General features: G+C 35.5%; 2 protein-coding genes across 7 annotated transcripts; one reads left to right on the forward strand and one right to left on the reverse strand.

Annotated features, from left to right (window-relative positions):
- Positions 1-325: 325 nt before the first annotated feature.
- LOC145223178 (polycomb group RING finger protein 1-like) lies at positions 326-8184 on the forward strand. Of its 4 annotated transcripts, none has more exons than XR_013859421.1 (6): positions 326-982; positions 2557-2739; positions 4695-4847; positions 4906-5092; positions 6925-7047; positions 7396-7456. XR_013859421.1 is itself a non-coding variant. In XM_080089535.1 (6 exons), exons 2-6 carry the CDS (start codon positions 2604-2606, stop codon positions 7756-7758), a joined length of 774 nt encoding a protein of 257 aa, XP_079945661.1. In that variant the 5' UTR covers positions 328-982; positions 2557-2603; the 3' UTR covers positions 7759-8184. The 4 variants fall into 4 exon arrangements, 3 of the variants coding, with proteins under 3 accessions (XP_079945662.1, XP_079945661.1, XP_079945663.1); XM_080089535.1 differs by lacking the exon at positions 6925-7047 and adding an exon at positions 7531-8184 and having other exon boundaries at positions 328-982; positions 7396-7465; XM_080089537.1 differs by lacking the exon at positions 6925-7047 and adding an exon at positions 7531-7763 and having other exon boundaries at positions 328-982; positions 4906-5031; positions 7396-7465.
- LOC145223179 (ras-related protein Rab-24-like) lies at positions 4323-11673 on the reverse strand. 3 transcript variants are annotated; one of them, XM_080089539.1, is made up of 3 exons: positions 11341-11672; positions 11041-11188; positions 4323-4720 (listed from the first exon to the last, which is right to left on the reverse strand). In XM_080089539.1, exons 1-3 carry the CDS (start codon positions 11443-11445, stop codon positions 4614-4616), a joined length of 360 nt encoding a protein of 119 aa, XP_079945665.1. In that variant the 5' UTR covers positions 11446-11672; the 3' UTR covers positions 4323-4613. The 3 variants fall into 3 exon arrangements, with proteins under 3 accessions (XP_079945665.1, XP_079945666.1, XP_079945664.1); XM_080089540.1 differs by lacking the exon at positions 4323-4720 and adding an exon at positions 8255-8316; XM_080089538.1 differs by lacking the exon at positions 4323-4720 and adding an exon at positions 8299-8438 and having other exon boundaries at positions 11341-11673.
- Positions 11674-18023: the final 6350 nt, after the last annotated feature.

An 18023-nucleotide genomic window follows, 5' to 3' on the forward strand; every position in this document is an offset into this window, starting at 1 on the left:
CGTCACTTTCGGCATTTGGCCCAAAGTGGGTGTTAGTTAATTGCGTTTTGCTGTAATTATCGAGTCGGGTTCACTTTTTCGAAAACGGATTAATAAAATAGACTAAAAGATAAGGCAATGTGACGAATTTTAAAAAAATAATGGGCCCGAAAAGATTTCAAAAATTGTATTAAATTTTGCGTATTTTGTCAATATTTCGATTTGGCCAAAACGTTCGTTGCGCATCCATCTGTGACGTTCTCTCGTTTCGCATTCCTTTTTTCGTTTTTATTCTGGCAGAATGACAATGGTCTTTTACCCATTGCCTGTGACATGTGTGTTGTGTGTTTAACCGCAAGTGGCGCTGTTGTGACATGCTTTGTCAAAATATAGATTTGGGAATGTTACTTTAGCTTGGCGTCGTATAGGTTTAGTTAAGCAGCGTTAGTATATTTAATCAAGGAATCAAATATACGGTAGTGTTCCAATTGTCTACCTTAAGGGTCAGTACACTTCATGTAGCGGCCTCTTTCACTACCGTGAATCTTTTCCAATTTTGTTTTCTATTGGTTGTTGCATACTTGCATGTAACAATTTTAGTTGTATTTGTTCATACTGTCTTTTTTCAGAAAGGGATTTGCTGCTGTGTTTCACATGGTAATGTGGCTAAATTGACAAAACAGAAGATTTTGTAGTATATTTTGCGAACTTAACTGATATGTTTGTGACTTTGTGTAATTTATTGCTGATGTAAAATTTAATGTCTCTATTGATGCTAGTCTTGTTTCAAGTTCCATTTTATGGTTGAATGACTACGTTTGGAAGTGAGAAATAATAATGCAGCAAAATTACTATTTTTTTTTTAATTCTGTGCCTTGTGAATTTGGTTTATTGGCTGTTTAGCTCTGAGCCATCGGTTCAACTCTCCACCCAAAGATCTTGAAGTACATTTCAATATTGGCAATGAAACAAACCTTTTAATTGCAATAAGGATACAAAAGAGGTGAACCAATAATTAATAGATGTATTGCTATATTTAGAACAATGAATAACCATTAGGCAAAGTAAGCACATGCTATGGGTACCAAGAAAAAAGCACAGAAACTTTTACAGCCAAGTCTTCAGCTTTCACGGCATAGCCTATATACCAGGGTTTCCCAACCTGTGGTACGTGTACCACTAGTGTACGCTAGGTTTTTTCTGGTGGTACACGAGTAGATTCCATTTTTTTTTACAAAAACCTGGATTCACTTAAAATTTTTATGGGTCCCCTTCCCTGAAGGGGACACATCTTGATTTCACATGTTTTTTTTTATGTGGTGAAGTTTGTCCATGCACTTTTGTTGTTAATTTTGCCTTTTTAAGGCGTCGATTGTTGTGTTTCACCCTGTAGCCCCAATATTTACCCCAGTAGCCCCCTAAAATGGGTGACTTTTTTAAATAATGTCCGAATTAGATGAAATTCGGACAGTTTGTTCATTTGGCCATAATTAGCTGTCTATAGTTGTCTTTCACCCTGTTGCCCCAATATTTACTCCACTAGCCCCCTAAAATGGGTGAATTTTTTAAATAATGTCCGAATTAGATGAAATTTTAACAATTTGTTCATTTTGTCATAATACGCTGTCGATAGTTGTGTTTCACCCTGTAGCCCCAATATTTAACCCACTAGCCCCCTAAAATGGGTGATTTTTTTAAACAATGCCCGACTTGGATGAAATCTGGACAGTTTGTTCATTTTGCATTTTATAGGTGTTGATTATTGAGTTCCATCGCTAGCCCCAATAACCCCTAAAATTGGTAAATTTGGCAAATAATTACCGAATTGAATGCAACTTGTGTAGTTTGTGCCTCATACAGCATGATGATTTTTGCAGACTTTTTTGGCCATTTTTAAACTCATAGCACCAAAATTAATTATAGTTATTTCATGAAATGCTTTATTTACCACTTTGCATTTGTGGGGGACCCATGAGTTTCTGCTTGCAGAAACAACTAAGGTTATAAAATACAGTGGTTGATATGGGACCCATTACGAAATAAGTGAAGGATATATATATGTGTTAAGAAATAGGTCACAGTGTATGTGCAATGGCAATATGTGCTAAGCCACCCTTCTAGTTTTTATTTGGTTTGGTTTACCAAAAAAGACTTCCGATGCGCTGTTAGCAAATTTACACCGCACATCGACCAATTGGTGGACAGTAAAGAAAAATCTCATTAAATTTAGTTGTGGTGGGTCAGTGTTATTTTATTAGGCCAATATTCTTCTTCTAAATAAAATATGATTCGATCAAATTAATTGTTCTGGAAGATGTGGTATGCATGGCAGTACAGAATGCCCAAGTGGTACGAGATCGTAAAAAGGTTGGGAACCCCTGCCATACACACAACCTCAAATACAAAAACTTAAAGGCTTCACATTACCACAAGTCTCATGGGACCACTGGTTTTTGTCACAAAACTAAGCTGTGACACTGATAATTTTATTTTTTTGAATTTTAGAAAGTTTTTCTTGAAAAAAAAAGAACTTTGTGACCTCAGGGCAGTGGTATTACCCATTATATATCTATTTAGCTTGGAACAGATTGATAGCTGTGTTTAGAATTATATTAACACTTAAAATGGAGGATGAATGTACATTCTTCCAAGAAGCTGACCTAATCTTAAGGATCCAGGAACTGAACATGCACATTGTGTGTGGTTTGTGTGCTGGTTATTTTATAGATGCAACAACAATATCTGAATGTTCTCATACATGTAAGTATGCATGATGGGCCCCATTGCTTAACTTGTAGAATTTGCCATGTTGAGGTGTTAGTTGTTGTGTTTACCCTGTAGCCCACCATTTACCCCACTAGCCCCTAAAATGGGTAATTTTTTTAAACATGTTTAAATTGGATGAAATTTGTACTCAGGGTTGTCTAAATGCAGGTATGACGTAACCCTAATGCGTGTTTGCATAAAGAGAAAGGCCCTAAAAATATATTGTTAACAAAAAGGAGATAAATGTGTTTAAGAAAACGTGTGTATTATTACAGCATACTCAAATTTGGTTTGGGTGGTATGTTTTTAAATAGGGTTGGCAAGCCGGTCAATTGACCGGTCAAATACGGTCAATTGACCGGTCAATTGACAGCACTTTATTTAACCGGTCAAATACTATTTTTAATTTTAAAAATCAAATGTGGTAAATTTTCTTGGACTTGCTTTTTGGTTGTTGAAAAGGGTAATTTATTTCTAATAACCCTCAGGTAGAACAGTTTAGGGCATACTGTTGTATTAATAAGTGCTTTTTAAGCCAATGTAGATGCGTTTTGTTCATTTGAAATAAATCCCATAACAATTAGGGGATAATTTTCATTTGAAATTAAGATCTGATTTACGTTACGGCAAAGGTTTACAATGCAATTAAAAAACATGCATCACTTCTAGCACCGTTTTATCTTAATAAAAATCGGGTGTGATATGTCCATGAGGGGAAGTTAGTTCATTAGAATTTACTTGGGCATTTTTGCAAATGTTGCACATTTTGACTGACAGATAAAAAATCTAAGTAATTTAAAGCTTCTGTGTAAACAAGTCACAGGTCAGTACTTATTGGGATAAAGTACGTACATATCAAGCTTTTGTATATTCCTTTTTTGTCATGAATGGAGATGTATCAGTAGCTTAACAGTATAAATTACGATTTTAAGCAGGATATGCAAGGTTTGCAGTTAAATCTTAGTCAAAATTAGACTTTAAACTAATTTATTTCAAATATTATAAGAATTTATTTCAAATATAAAAGGGGCCAGTGATGAAATGAAGCATGCAATGCAGTCGGAAAAGTCTGTAATATAATATAAACTGAACATTTCCTATTTCACAAACAAATTTACATAAGTTGAAACCTTCATTTCCATTACTTGTGGTCTAGAAGAAGATTAAACTTCCAACTTTTAACTAAAATTGCAATTTAATAATGTGAATAGTATTTGACCGATATTTGACCTATTTGACAAGTATTTGACCGGTCAATTGACCAGATTTTATTTGACCGGTCAAATGCCCAACCCTATTTTTAAATGCCTCTTAAATTATCTGCACAGTACAAGTTGAGGTTTGCAGCATTACTCACTACATTTTGTTTGTCTTGTGTCTAGAAACAGACCAAATGTGAGGTGTTTTTGCTGCTTTGCACATGGCATTACTACTTTTTGCTATCTAAAGACAATTCTGAAGCTTCTAATTGCTGCATAATGGATAATTATCCAACCAATTATAATTGGTTTTGTTGTCAAAAATCTGAAACAATAAACCTCAAGCAACCTGATACAAATTATAAAAAAAATCAGTGATGCATCATTTTTTGTCCTGTTTTAAAGAGAAAGGGACTGGAAGTGCAGATTAAAACATCACACATGCATTTACATTTTTAAAAACAGTTGTAGCACAAATTTTAACGTTCCTGATATATATGGCAAATTTGAATTAAAACCTGACTGGATGTGAATCTGACAGATTTGATACTGTACTTTGAACATCTCTAAATGTTACTCTTTACTTGCAACGAGCCAATAAATGGGTTTTTATAATCAGAAGCTTCCATAATCATGATGTTCTCCTATGTGAAGTCCTGCTCCTGTTTACTACTTTGTGTGGCAGTTATAATATTTCATCTTTCCATTTTGTGCAAACATGATATGCAAACCCAAAATGATCTTTTTCAGTTTGTAAAAGTTGTATAGTGAAGCACCTGCAAACCAAAAAATCATGTCCGGAATGTGGCCAAAAAATCCATGAAACTCAGCCTCTTTTAAACTTAAGAAGTGATCGGGTTATGCAAGATGTTGTTTATAAACTGGTACCAAACCTTTTTCAAAGTAAGTGTGTTAATTTTGTTGCCACAAGCCGGTATTTTTAATGATACCTAAACTACAGATGAACAACAAAGAGAAGCTGAGTTTTGTCGGTCTCGGGGAACAGATTTTGCTTTGAGCAAAAGTCATCTTCTTAACATCGGAACACCCTTAAAGTATACTCAGAAGAAAGTAATTCGTGATACAGGTGAACAACCAATCCTTGATGTTTATGTGACAAAACTTCATGATTTGAATTTGTCTCACAGGTGAGGTATCATAAATTTTGCATGTGGCATTTTAAGCAATTTTTTCATGCAGTTTTTAACTCCTTTATTATATAGTACATAGATAGGTTACAAATGTAATGCATTGACGAGTTTAAAGATCAACATTGCAATGTCTTAATTTATTCAGGTCAGGATTATGGGGTTGATTAGGTTTGACCCTGTAACATGTGTAACCAGTGCAACCTTCCCACAAAAATGTTTAATTATGGGTCCCCTTCCACGAAGATATTGTTTTTGTCTGTATTTTTTTCTGTCTAACGCTGGTTTGTGAGATGCGTTTGGTCAAGAAAGAGTGCTTTAAATTTATACAAATTTACAGAGATGTTATTTAATAATCCAAATTTGATCCTCCTGAAGTTTGACCCTGATTGACCCAGCGGTTCACCCACAGGCCCCTAAAACGTAAATTTTTTAAAACGGCTGTGCTGACTAAAGTACAGAATCTTGGAGTTTCATGCTTTGTTGTTTGGTGCAATGTAAGGTTTTTTAAAGAATTTTGCATCTTTTTTTCGGATTCACCCAATTTTTACCCTTTAACCCCGAAATAATCGGTTTTAGTTTTAGGCCAGAAATACAAGCCTTATGATGCAGAAATATTTAAAAAATTTAACAATTGTTTAAGCAGGGTATTCGTTTAGTTAGTATTTAAAATTTTGCCAGTTACCTTTACAACCCATAACATGTGTACGCTATCAGTCAGATATAAGTCCCAAGGGAGGAATTCACTGGTTTACGATTAAGGCGGCAGAGCGGGAGTGCTCAGCTTGACGTCCGGACAGACGTTTTACGAGACAGTCGTTTGGGTGATTAGAAATCAGCTGTTTATTTTGTGCATCAATGCTGTGTCATTTTATTGAGTTACCACGTGCATTTATAGTTTTGGCGAAGGTTTTACACTTAAGGCGTACTTTAAACTCGATAAACGTACTTCGGTTTCGTTTATGTCAGGCAAAGCGTTGTTGATCAACATAAAGATGAACAAATAAACTTAACTTTTTCGAACGCCGCGATAAATGGTCTTTAAATTCTCATTGTCAGCTTGGCCGTCGCATAACCACTAGTCACTAAAGATCAACTTTTAGGCATTACAACACCGTTAAGAATTTTTCGTCATAACGAATCTTCTTTATTTTTGACAAATCAATTCAATAATCAGTACTTAAGTCCTGTATAAATTAGGCTTAACGGTATTGTTGAACACTAAGGACTGCATGCTGTTAAAAACAGTGTTTCTAGGAAAATTTGTGTTTAAAAACTGAACTTGAACGACAATATCAAGGTCAAAGCAAGAGATTAAATTGATAGTATTTTTCCTGTTCTTTTTTGACCGATTTTTTGTAATTATATTACAATAATGATGCAAAAAGAATACAGACAAAAGCTTTTAAAGTTATGTTAATGCTTTGTAAAAAAATCGTCCCTAAGAATCTAAAAATTACCGCAACATTTGTTTACCGTAAATCCGCATAAACACGCGTGTGGGGACCCATTCGTTTTTGCTTGCAAAAACAATCATATATGTAGATAAAATTGTGTATAGTATAGGAAATTGGTAAATATCGTATAGAATATATAAAATGGAAGTATATCAGAAAGCCACTTTTCTAGTAATAAGTTTAGTTTAAAAATGAATGGTGGAGGTGATCACTTTTTTTGTAAAAGTAAGAACTACAATATTGCATGTTAGTTTTACTACCATATATATGTGATGTCGTACGAGCTATGCTCAATTGAGCAGAATGGCGCTCTAGTTAAATAAATGGTCTGCATGAGATAGATCTTTATTCCACTTTCTTTTTTCTCCCTTGAAGTTTGTCCATGCACTTTTGGCATGAAATCTTTAATGGATATAGATGAAACTTTTGCAGTAGGTAGACATGGTCATGTACATGTGTCATCTGGGTCGTTTGGCTCTATAGCCCTAGTGGTAACAGGTAAGGAGCTTTTTATACTGATTATATAAATTCTGCATAAAGATTGCAAATTGTCAACAGAGTTGGTAATTAATACTTCCCCAGCTGAAATAAGGTTGTACTATAACTATTGTGTTGGTATGGTGCAATGTGTTACATGTTAATATGCGCACTCCAAAACATGACACATCATTACATAATGACTATGTTACAATTACAATAGATAGCAGAATACCTGCAGATAAAATGGTTTTGAAAGAGGTGGTTGTTTTATTCATGGAATATCACACCTTTGAAATGTTGTGGGACGTTTATACATTGCGGATCAGTAAGCATCTGTTTTAGTTTATCACATACGGTTGTATTTAGGCATGCATTTGATGAGATTTGTACTATTCGACTTCAGTCCGAAATTCATCCAGCAACAAATTGCAAACAGGTATCGTGCTTAGAAGTTTTAAAGTAGCGTATAACCTGTATTTACCAAATAAAATATATTTTCAGCCACTTCTGGAAAAATATATTCAGTGTCCATCCAGAGCTACAGTCAAGCATCTATGTTTTGTAATAAAAACGCTTTTAAATTTTGATCCAGACATACATATATCCCTCACATGTTGTGGCAAAAAACTACATCATATCTGTACTTTGAAGCAAGTTATTTTATTGAACTGGAAAATCACACACAGTGTAAGGTACCCCACAATAAAGTTTCATGTTGTACAGATATGAACTGATATTTTTTGTTTGTTAAATTTTGCTACAGATATATATTATTTGTAGCAAAACAATGAATTCATAAAATAAATGACAACATTCAGTGCAAGTCACACTGAAAAACGTTTTTTTTTTGAACAAATTTATTTCAGCATTGAAGAAACTAGTAACATTGCTTTATGTTGTGTATGTCCAGGTTTTTTTTTAAGGTTTGGTTTGGGTGACCGCGAGTGTTTCATTTAAATACCAAAAAATAGCCATATTTGCTTAAACGGGAATTTTGGGAAAACACTCGAGAAATTTGGGGGACGGTTTCGGTCCCCCAAAACACCTTAAAAAACACTGTGTATGTCTGATGATAACTTGGGTAAAACTGCAAATAAAAAGTTGCTAGTTGGGAATTTAACAGCGTATAATACAGAAACATGTTGTCAGTTTTCAGTAGCTTTGTGCTATGTTTAGCTTTTTTTAAATTTCTTAGTGTAATGTGTTTTTTCCGAGCCAAATAACAGGCCGACTTAAGTGGCTGTATGCACCGTCATGCAGAATCTGTTTTTACTGACCTTCGGCAGACTGTAAATAAGGAAACAATGTTTCATTATGTGCAAAATCGTCAGCTATTTGTTGAAATAATGGGACAATGTCGTAATACCGTTTGCTGGATGTTTGGGTGTGAAATGACGGTACCTGAAGACCTATTGTAAAACAGTGGGATCAGTTGCAAATTCCTGTAACACCGTGTTTAGGAAATCGCTAGTGTATGGATAAACAACCTAACCCCGGACTGAAATACTTAGGTACTGACCGTGGCAACCGGACCCCTTTAACCCTAAAATATTCGGTTTTAGTTTTTCCAGTCCTTTAGGTTAGAAATACAAGCCAGAAATACACATGCCAATTAATAACCTTTGCAACCCATAATATGTGTACACTGTCAGGCAGACAGAAGTCTCAAAAGGGAGTAATTCACTGGTTTACAATCAAGGCGTTTTAGTGCCGGGCGGGAGGGCTCAGCTTGATGTCGGACAGAAGCTTTACGAGACTGTCGTTTCGATGATTAGAAATGTAACTGTCACGCACATTTTCAGTTTTGGCGAAGGTTTCACACCTAGGACGTGATGTAAACACGATTAACGTGCTTTGGTTTCGTATATGTCAGGCAAAACGTTGTTGATCAACATAAAGATGAAACAATAAACTTGACTTTCGAAAGATAAATGGTCTTTAAATTCTCGTTGTCAGCTTGGCCGCGGCTTGACCACAGGTCACTAAAGGTCAAAAGGTAATTCCATTTATATATTTCCATTTTTTATACCCTATTTATCAAATTAAACTGAAAATATGTGTGCTAACTTAATATAACCGCATGACATTACTGCGCTGATGTCTAATCATCAAAAAGTCTGCCTCGTAAAACGCCTGTCCATGTCTCAAGCAGCGATCTCCCGCTATGTACTAAATCGCCGCAGTTGTAAACCAGTGAAGTACTCCCTTGAGTGTACACATATTATGGGCTGTAATGGTAACCATTTGGCTGTTGCGCCAAAATTTTGAACATTAAATTAGGGTTGCCATATTTGAAACACAATCCCTGACAAAATTTATCTCGGTTGCGTGAACCCAGTTTTTCTCAAACTTTAAGTCTAAATGTGTTAACGTAAGTCTGAATGTATATTTCAGAAAAACGAAAGTTGATTGCAGGATTTTAGCTAGTTATGCAAAATTGCGCATAACAATGATCCAAATCTGACATCACAGACAAGACAAAAACATTACAATTGTGCGCGAACAATTGCTTTTTTGTTATTTGTCATGCAATAAAGCCTATTGTTTAACAATGGAGACGGTTGATTCTCACTTTCACTTTGATTTGAACTTATTCAGTTGCACAAACTGACGCCAAATAAGAATATAGAATTACTTCCACCTTTTCGAGATCCCCGCAAAATGTCCAAAAGGACCGCGGACCCCAGTTTGAGAACCGCTGCGTTAACCATTTTTGCGATCCAAACACTTCTATTCCGGAATAAATTAGAATATTCGGAAGTCACACGGACGGCGACACGAGAAAACGTTACATACTTTACTCTGATCCTTGTCAATTACTTTCTGCGTAGGCTTCTGTTTAGTAAATGGGAGTCACAAGGACCTTTTCAAATTTGAAGAAAAATGCCACTTTAAAAATATTTTTATGTCTCACGCATTCGACTTTTAGTTGTTAGTTAGTTCCCTGCATATTAGGTACACAGTTAAGGCAAATGAAATTCCCCACGTTCTCATGTAGCATCGAATGCTGTGTTTTCTTGAGACGCGGATTTTTATTTGTGTATTTAACGCATATTGTTAAACATCTAGTAACAAACAGGTATTGTTACGCGCGCACACACACCAAACAGTAACGTTAAACTGCCCGCCGCCAGTTTACCTCTTTACGTTTCATGGTATAGACGCGGTTGTAGCCAACTACTAGAAACTTTCTCCGTTGGTACATTAATTTCATAGTATATGTATGTATTTTTTTCTTAAATTCCTGACTTTTAAGTACATTTTAACATTTCTCCCTGACGCAGATTTAAACACTAAATTCCCTGACATGTAAGGGAAAATCCGGACGAATGGCAACCTTATACATTAAATAAGTAACCCACTGCAAACATTAAAAAAAAAAAAATTAGCACCTGTAACAGGCTTGCATTTCTGACCTTAAGGACTGAAAAAACTAAAACCGATTATTTCGGGGTTATAAGGGGTACAAAATGGGTGAATCCAATTTAAAGTAAATTATTTAGAATACCTAACATTGCACCAACCGACAAAGCATGAAACTCTTACTTTAGTCAGTACAGCCGTTTTACAAATTTTACTTTTTGGTGGCTTATTGGTGAACCGCTGGGTCATCCGGGGTCAAACTAACTTACTAACATGTGGTCCCCTTTAGGGAATGTAAATTATCCGCCATAATTTATACCTTCTAAATAATCTTGAACCTCGTGTAAATTAATTTATCTTTTTTTAGCTTTTCGTTTATAAGATCCAACTTTGTTCCCACGATGTACAATCCCAACGATTGTTCATTTTCCATAAGTTCGGTGATCCAAAATTTTGCGCGCTCAAAGCTATCAAATTTTGTCGGATGTACAAATTTGCATTTGTACGACTAACGAGAATAAAGCGTGCGATGTAAATTAAACGATAGTTAAAATTGATTTGCGTTAAATTTGTATGGTTTGAAGTGCTAGATGGGTTCTAATGTAATAAAATAAAAATTTAGGGAAAGTTAGTACAAAACTGTCATACCATAGCGTACTATAACAGCTTTTGCTCCACCGTAGTAAATGCGACACATGGCTTGGTAACGCTCACAACCAGCTGTATCCCATATTCCTAGTGTAATCAATTTTCCACGGGATGCAATGTTTTTCGCTCCGAATGCAGCACCGACTGTCTGACATAAAGTTTGTGATTTTTTAAAGGTTTTTAATAAGACCCACAGAAGAAAGAGTTGAGATTGAAATTTGCTGATCTAGGCTATTTATGTTAAGAAGGTTGAGTAACACAGTTTACTTACTAAAATTACAACATTACCGGTTGATTCACCTGCTTGCTGAAACGGCTGTATAGAAATTGTTCCACTAGACTTGTCTTTCCCCCATTTTCTTTGCCCAGAAGAACAACTTTACAGTCCACTCGGTCACTTCCCATTTTACTGCACTAGTTGCTAAATTACTTCTCAGGAAGTGTTTCTTAAGAATGAACATTCTAAAGACAAGATAGTAGTGACCACCAAGCACATCATATTGTTGACAAAGAAAAGCTAGTTACTGAAATGAAAATGTTTCTGTAGATCTGATGTTCATGATTACTTTGAAAATAATCTAGATGATGTTTTGACAAGTGAAATTACTAGGATGAAAAATCCCTTTTGCTGTTTCCATGAGTCCTTCAAAGACAAAACAGTTCTTTTTAACACTGATAAGGATGCAAACTTTTGTTAGGAACACCATTATTTCCAAAAGACTTGCACTTGCAGTGCTAGCACTAAATAGAAAAACAGTTTCTTAGTTGTCATTTGGAATCAAGGAAGAAGCTATCAATTATCATGCTCAAACTATAACTTTATGATTCAATTTGGTTGTAAAAAGGAAGCACAAGGTTTAAATTTAAGTGAGAGTGTTGTAAATTTTAAAGCTTGAAGGAGTTTTGCACTTTAAATAAAGGGATTATAAGTTATTTGCCAGCAAATAAAGCAGCAAGTCTGGCAGTTAAGAAACTGAAAGTAAATTAATAGTCTGCGTGCACAAAAATTCAAAGAAACTATGTTTAAATAAACAAGTTCTGACACAAATGGAATGTGGTTGTTAAATTTGTCAGTTATGATACCAATAAAAAGCTGTATGGCTAGTTGTTTTGTGTGGCAATAATCTGTGAAGAGTCATAGAATATGTTGAAAACGCTGACTGTGACCATAAGTTACTTAAATGAAACATGACCATTTTTTTAATGTTATCTAACTGAAATACTTCTACCTTTCCCGACTCATTTACAACTATGTTTCCTAATACTTTTTTTTCTATATTCTTGTTGTGTTTTACCATAGATTACTTACCATGGATAACAAACCCATTGTTACGGTCATGGATGAGTGCTTCTGGTTGTTTCTTGAGAAATGTGCACTGGCAGGGTTGCCAGATGGCCTAAAAATCGGACAAAAAACGATAAATTGGCCTAATTTCACATGCTGTGTCCGACGCCTAAAAATCATTAGGACATTTAGTTTTTGTCCTAATATGTCCGAATTTTGCTGATTGAATAACTTTTTGTCTCCTTCCTATTTTTTGAAGGTTGCAAATGCAAACCTTTTTTACGACAAAACGTGGTTTAAAAGTGCAACTTGTTTTGATTAGTACCTTGTTTATGACATTAAACACATAATTGTCAGCCAGTGAATGTTTGGCCATTGTTGTGTACAATGCAATTGTATTGTAACAAATGGTTATCTGAGCTGATATGAAGCAACAAGTTGGCGAAACATTTTTTAAACGTTGCGAAACCAATGATAAACGCTACAGCAAGGTGTTGCAATTACCAACTAAATACTATTTCAAACATATCGTTTTTTTGAACATGGTAAGTTTGTTGGGCTTTAAGTTTGGATTTCAGTTCTTGTGGTTGCACGCATAAGTGACGTCATATTTTACGTCCGCCACTTTGCATTTGTGTAAAACTCGGCGCTTATGAGTTTAGGTAACGTAAACGCACAAAAAATGGCAGTTGGCACCTCGATATTGATACCTTGTTAGCAATTATACGCTCTCGTTTTTTTTTTGTCCTAAAATGTCCGATTTTCAGACAAATACTGTCCGAATCCAGCCGACAGTACCTGGCAACCCTGTGCACTGGTATTGCTAGCAGGCTACGGATTTTTCATGTTGTAAAACGCTTTACGTATTTCGGCCACGCCTAGCAATGCTTGCGTTAATGTTTTTGGAAACATCGGACTTGAAGCTTTGTACCAATACAAAAAAAAACAGAAATGGACAGTATCAGTGCAACCTGACTTCGCAAATCCCGAAGAACTTGTGTTACTATTAGAGAATGAATTTGAAGAAAATTTTGAAACTTGTGTTAGCAACATGCAGGAAGGTGATAATTTCTTACCCCAAAAGCATTCTTAAAACAACCAACCCAGATGCTAGGTTTTCTGAAAGTGGCTTGAAACATGCGTCCAAATGGATAACAGCTGTTTATGGTAATGATGGTAAAGAAGAAAAAAAGTGCTTGGTATCTTGATGTTTGCTTAAAAATGTTTTTTTTTCATCTTCTGTCACTCCAAGTTTTGCCTCCGGGTAGTTTTTGGAAGTTAGCAAATACTTAACACTGGATGCGTGTTTACATGAATGCAACCAAATAGATCAGATGTCACACTACAAAACAAGAAAAATGAGACCTTGTAATATATTGGTTGATACACGTGGACAAGGCAATAAAAAGTGTTGTAAATGACAAAAAGTTTAGTATGTGACAAACACATTGATCTAATTTGTTTAAATTAAAAAAGCAGGTGCATTGAAATTTCCTTCCAAAAGGTATATAGATGTGGTCAGCCATGCATAGTTATGTATGCAGAGTGAATGAAAAATATTTTGCCTACATAAAGTTGATTTTATTCACATTAAGAATAGTTTTTTGAGTGGTGAGTTTGTAAAACAGCTAACCTTTGTCATATGTTTTTGAAAATTTATTAGTCAAACTTTTGTCATGATCATTTGGAAAAAAACTCTTTCAAAAAGTAAGCAAGCAATTAAAGTGGCTTATGTGGTGATTGAAAGAAAGGTTAACAATTATTTTATGTTTCATTTTCTGAAGGTCCAAAATCAGCCAGAAAAATATTTTCACAGGTCCATGAGTTTTCATGCAGCTGTACCTTTTGTTTTCTTTCCTGGACCATTTTTCAAACACTATTAGGTGTTCGTTGTTTTTTGTCCTTTCAATTTTACTATGCTTGTTTGTCATTCTTAATTTTTGGTGGTTTGACTAAGTGCCTGTTGGTGGAATACAATTTTGCCAATGATTGTGTTATGTAACAAGTGACAAAAAGACGGCCGCTATTTTAACTTTTTAAAATGGCAGTGGATGTAGGAAAGTGTAAATTACACAAAAATTCCCATATTATTAAAAGTGTAAAAAATAGCAATATAAAATACGTTCTTTTCGGTTACATCACATATTTGGTACACTTGAAAGCAAGATTAAACTTGCACCTGGTGTAGTTTCTGTCCTAAAATGTCAAAATCAATTTTTGTGTGAATTTTTTAAGTGAGCAGTAAACAGACCACACTGTTCTCGACCTGTAAGGTCTCATCAGTGTTTCTCCATGTAAGGCCGCATAGGCTAATGTAGCCAGTAGCCACACTGTGGAACTCCACTGTATAGAAAGTAACCGCGGCTGAAGATTTGTTTTGCGTGATAATGTAGGTTATAGATTCTTGCGTTTCTTTGCGCAACATTTGCTGGATTACCAGCTGCTACATCCCTCATTGACAACAAAAAACGTCAATTTTGAACGATGTTGTTTCGTATGGGTCTTGCCTAATTCGGGCATTCTTACATTAAAGGGTGGTTCTTCGGCCGTTAGTCTTTGCTTTTTGGTATTACGACAAGCATCCCGGGACAAAATCGTTGCAAAATGCCATCGCTTTATCGCAAACTGTGAGTAAACTTGTTTAAAGTATTCAAACTACCATCTACCGCAGTTTGTTTTGAGCAAAAGAACTAGAAGCGTTCATGCGTGTCCAATCAAAACGTAACAATGGAGACAATGGCAGTTTGGCATCCATAGTAAGTAATCTATGGTTTTACCGTATTTACAACCTCTTAATTTCGAGTCTGTGTCACGTGTGTTTTTGTGCCACATTATTACTGCATGTTATTGTGTTTGGCCCGTCGCTGTGCAAGTAAACAAAATACACAAATGATGCCGTCTGCTGTTTACATTCGTGTACATTATTGTGTAACAAAAATTACGTCACAATAGAGTTGCTAATTAGGATTTGTATTACTTGTTTTTCTGCACAAAACAATGGCTAGAAAACTTATATTTGTTATTCAACAAAGGCTAAAAATTGTGGGGGCAGCACCGTTTGCTACGTCTGTAAATAATGTTTTTTTATTCTAATTCAATTTAAATAAGGTTGTTGAGAGTAAATAAATGAAAAAAGGTGTATTGCCGATCAGAGCATGATCGAGTGTGTTGATGTTAATTTAAGTAACTTTCGATAGTCAGTCCCAATTTTTAGCGCAGCCAACTCGTGAAAACAGACACATGTACTGAAGTTTAAGCAGCCGTTTTTTAAATTTTACGTTTTGGGGGCTTGTGGGCAAACCGGCAACCAGGACCAAAATTTACAGTGGACTAGCCTACTTCAGATACGTATCTATAATACATGTCAAAAACTTAAATTGGATTGAATCACGTTTTATTGATCAATACTTGGAAAAGCATCCGGTTTAGGCTGAAAAAAGACGTACGAAAATAACATGTGAAGGATGGAAAACATAGTGAGCAAGTGAAACTTCCGGAAGTGCTGCCTCTAAGTTGTTTCTAAAATCCTAAATTCGTCGAATCTTAAGTCCATACTGTTGGGAAAGACAATTGGAAAGATAACACAGACTTAACGCAATTGATGAACATTAACATACTTGAAGGACTGAATAAAAAATGTCTTGGTCTTATTTTTTCAAAAACGTGGGGTCAGACAAACTTAAAGTTGCGAAATCATGGACCTGCGACAGTAAAACGGTAATAAACTCAAGGAAGAACAACGGCATACTCTGGCCAACTGTTGCGTGGTGTACTAACGACAACATGGAAAACATTTGATTGCATTTCAAAATGACAAGGCAGTATGGTTGTAACCAGGGCTGCCAATGAGAATTTCAACAAAACCCAAGACTCACAGCAAAATAACCCAAGAATTTAAATGAAAACCCAAGATTGCAAAATGTGGTTAGAAATGCAATTAATTAGGAAATTTACTCGGTTCATTGACAAATTTTTGACAATTTACAGTCCAGAAATGCAACTACAAACTGGTAGGAAATGGTCAATGCAAGCAAAGGGAATATTATGTTCAATAAAATATGCAGCAATCGCCAGTTTACTCTTGGCTGTTTGATGATCATAATCTGTTTTCTTTTTCATAAAATTAGTAATGTCTACAGACAAACGGTTTCTACCAAACGTGCCTTGATAGTCTAATATTTGTCTGTGTCAGGTCGATAAGACGGTTTGCTGTGTCCTGATCCAGAGCCGAAACGACATAATAGTACTTCGTTACATCTCCTGCAATGATTTTTAGAGCGAACTGTGCCTCCGCTTGCTGAAACCAAACTCGTGGCTGAGCTGTCCAAAACGTCGGTAACTTTACTGCTACAGCGTTCTCTGAGTTTGTGGCTTCTGTCATAATGCAAAAATAACGTATTTGCACGCTTGGGGTCACCAAATGTAGCGAGGTGTTTATTCGAGGTACATCGTAATAGAATAACACAATGAGCGAATACGCCGCATAAGACGATAGTCAGAGAAAGAAGGCATTCTGTCCGGTTCGCTGTAGTATGAAGGCACACGATAACGGTAGTGAGAGAGGCCGCTACAACAGTATATTTAGAGTTTTTATGTTTAACGAGCATTGATTTATTTGCATTTTTAAGTGTAACGATTGCTTTCCCTGTATACTTATCTAGAAAGAATTAGGGTCTAGAAAAGAGAGAAAATAAAAGAGATGATAAAATGGCCTAAACACTGCAGCTACCCGAAAAACTTTTCTCGTTAAAATAGTTCTTACGTATATTTATTTCATCAAAAAGACTCAAAACCCAAGAATTGCTATAATTTTCAAAATAAAACCCAAGAACCCAAGACGTCAAGTAAAAACCCAAGATCTTGGGGCAAAACCCAAGCTTTGGCAGCCCTGGTTGTAACACTACGCCATGCACCAAGCACATAAATATATTGAAAAGTAAGCCAGATATCACTACATGTTTTTGTAGTATTTGTTGAAAGGCTCCCAGAGGAAAATTTGGACATTTGCGAGGCCCAAAAAAATATTGGAGGCAAAAATAAGCATTCAAGGAAAGATAAAGCCCCGAAGTGAGTTGACACTTCTATGGTGGCCCATGAGTGCCATCGCACTACAAACAACAACAACTAAAACCCCCAAATAAAATACAAACGCAAATTATTATTGCAACGCAAATCTAAATAAAAATTTAAACAAAAAGGAAATTAAAATTTAAACGCAAATGCAAATAAAAACACCATGAAAACGCGAACTGAAATAAAGTTCGTTTTTACGCTGTGGCCTTGGCGTGCCATTTTAATGTAATAAATAAGTTACTGTTTTTTTTTCATAAAAAAGCAAAAAACAACAACAATTACAAACTGCCTTCAACTATGTTTTGCACTGTTGTTCGCACCAGTAAATGATGGGAATGCGGATTGTTGTCCTTCAAGTCAAGTCAAGTCGATTAATTTTTTTTATTTGCATTGCCACTTCATCATCACAGTTCCATTGTTGATGCACTAATCGCGATGACGACTTTTGCATTAGGCCACCGTTCGAACAGCATGGACACCGAAAAAACCCCCCATTAGGTTATCGAGTCAAGGTGTCCTGTTAGTGTTATTTGAATGTTGGTTGAAATCCGTTGGCACAATGGAACTTTTAAGTGATGCTGTTGTATTATTTTCAGGTACATGGCACAATAACCCAAACGTTTCC

Source organism: Phallusia mammillata, chromosome 4 (genome assembly GCF_965637545.1).
Source record: "Phallusia mammillata chromosome 4, kaPhaMamm4.hap1.1, whole genome shotgun sequence".
In the NCBI taxonomy this organism is placed as follows: Eukaryota; Metazoa; Chordata; class Ascidiacea; order Phlebobranchia; family Ascidiidae; genus Phallusia; species Phallusia mammillata.

What these genes read in the sequence shown, in the direction of transcription:
- LOC145223178 (XM_080089535.1), top strand. Translation starts at nt 2,604, where the DNA reads ATGGAGGATGAATGTACATTCTTCCAAGAAGCTGACCTAATCTTAAGG. An exon ending in GGTACCAAACCTTTTTCAAA is followed by an intron (nt 4,848 to 4,905) that starts GTAAGTGTGTTA and finishes CCTAAACTACAG; the next exon opens with ATGAACAACAAAGAGAAGCT. An exon ending in GATTTGAATTTGTCTCACAG is followed by an intron (nt 5,093 to 7,395) that starts GTGAGGTATCAT and finishes GGTTGTATTTAG; the next exon opens with GCATGCATTTGATGAGATTT.
- LOC145223179 (XM_080089538.1), bottom strand. Translation starts at nt 11,445, where the DNA reads ATGGGAAGTGACCGAGTGGACTGTAAAGTTGTTCTTCTGGGCAAAGAA. An exon ending in ACAGCCGTTTCAGCAAGCAG is followed by an intron (nt 11,189 to 11,340) that starts GTGAATCAACCG and finishes ACTTTATGTCAG; the next exon opens with ACAGTCGGTGCTGCATTCGG. An exon ending in AGCTGTTATAGTACGCTATG is followed by an intron (nt 8,439 to 11,040) that starts GTATGACAGTTT and finishes GTTTTACAATAG; the next exon opens with GTCTTCAGGTACCGTCATTT.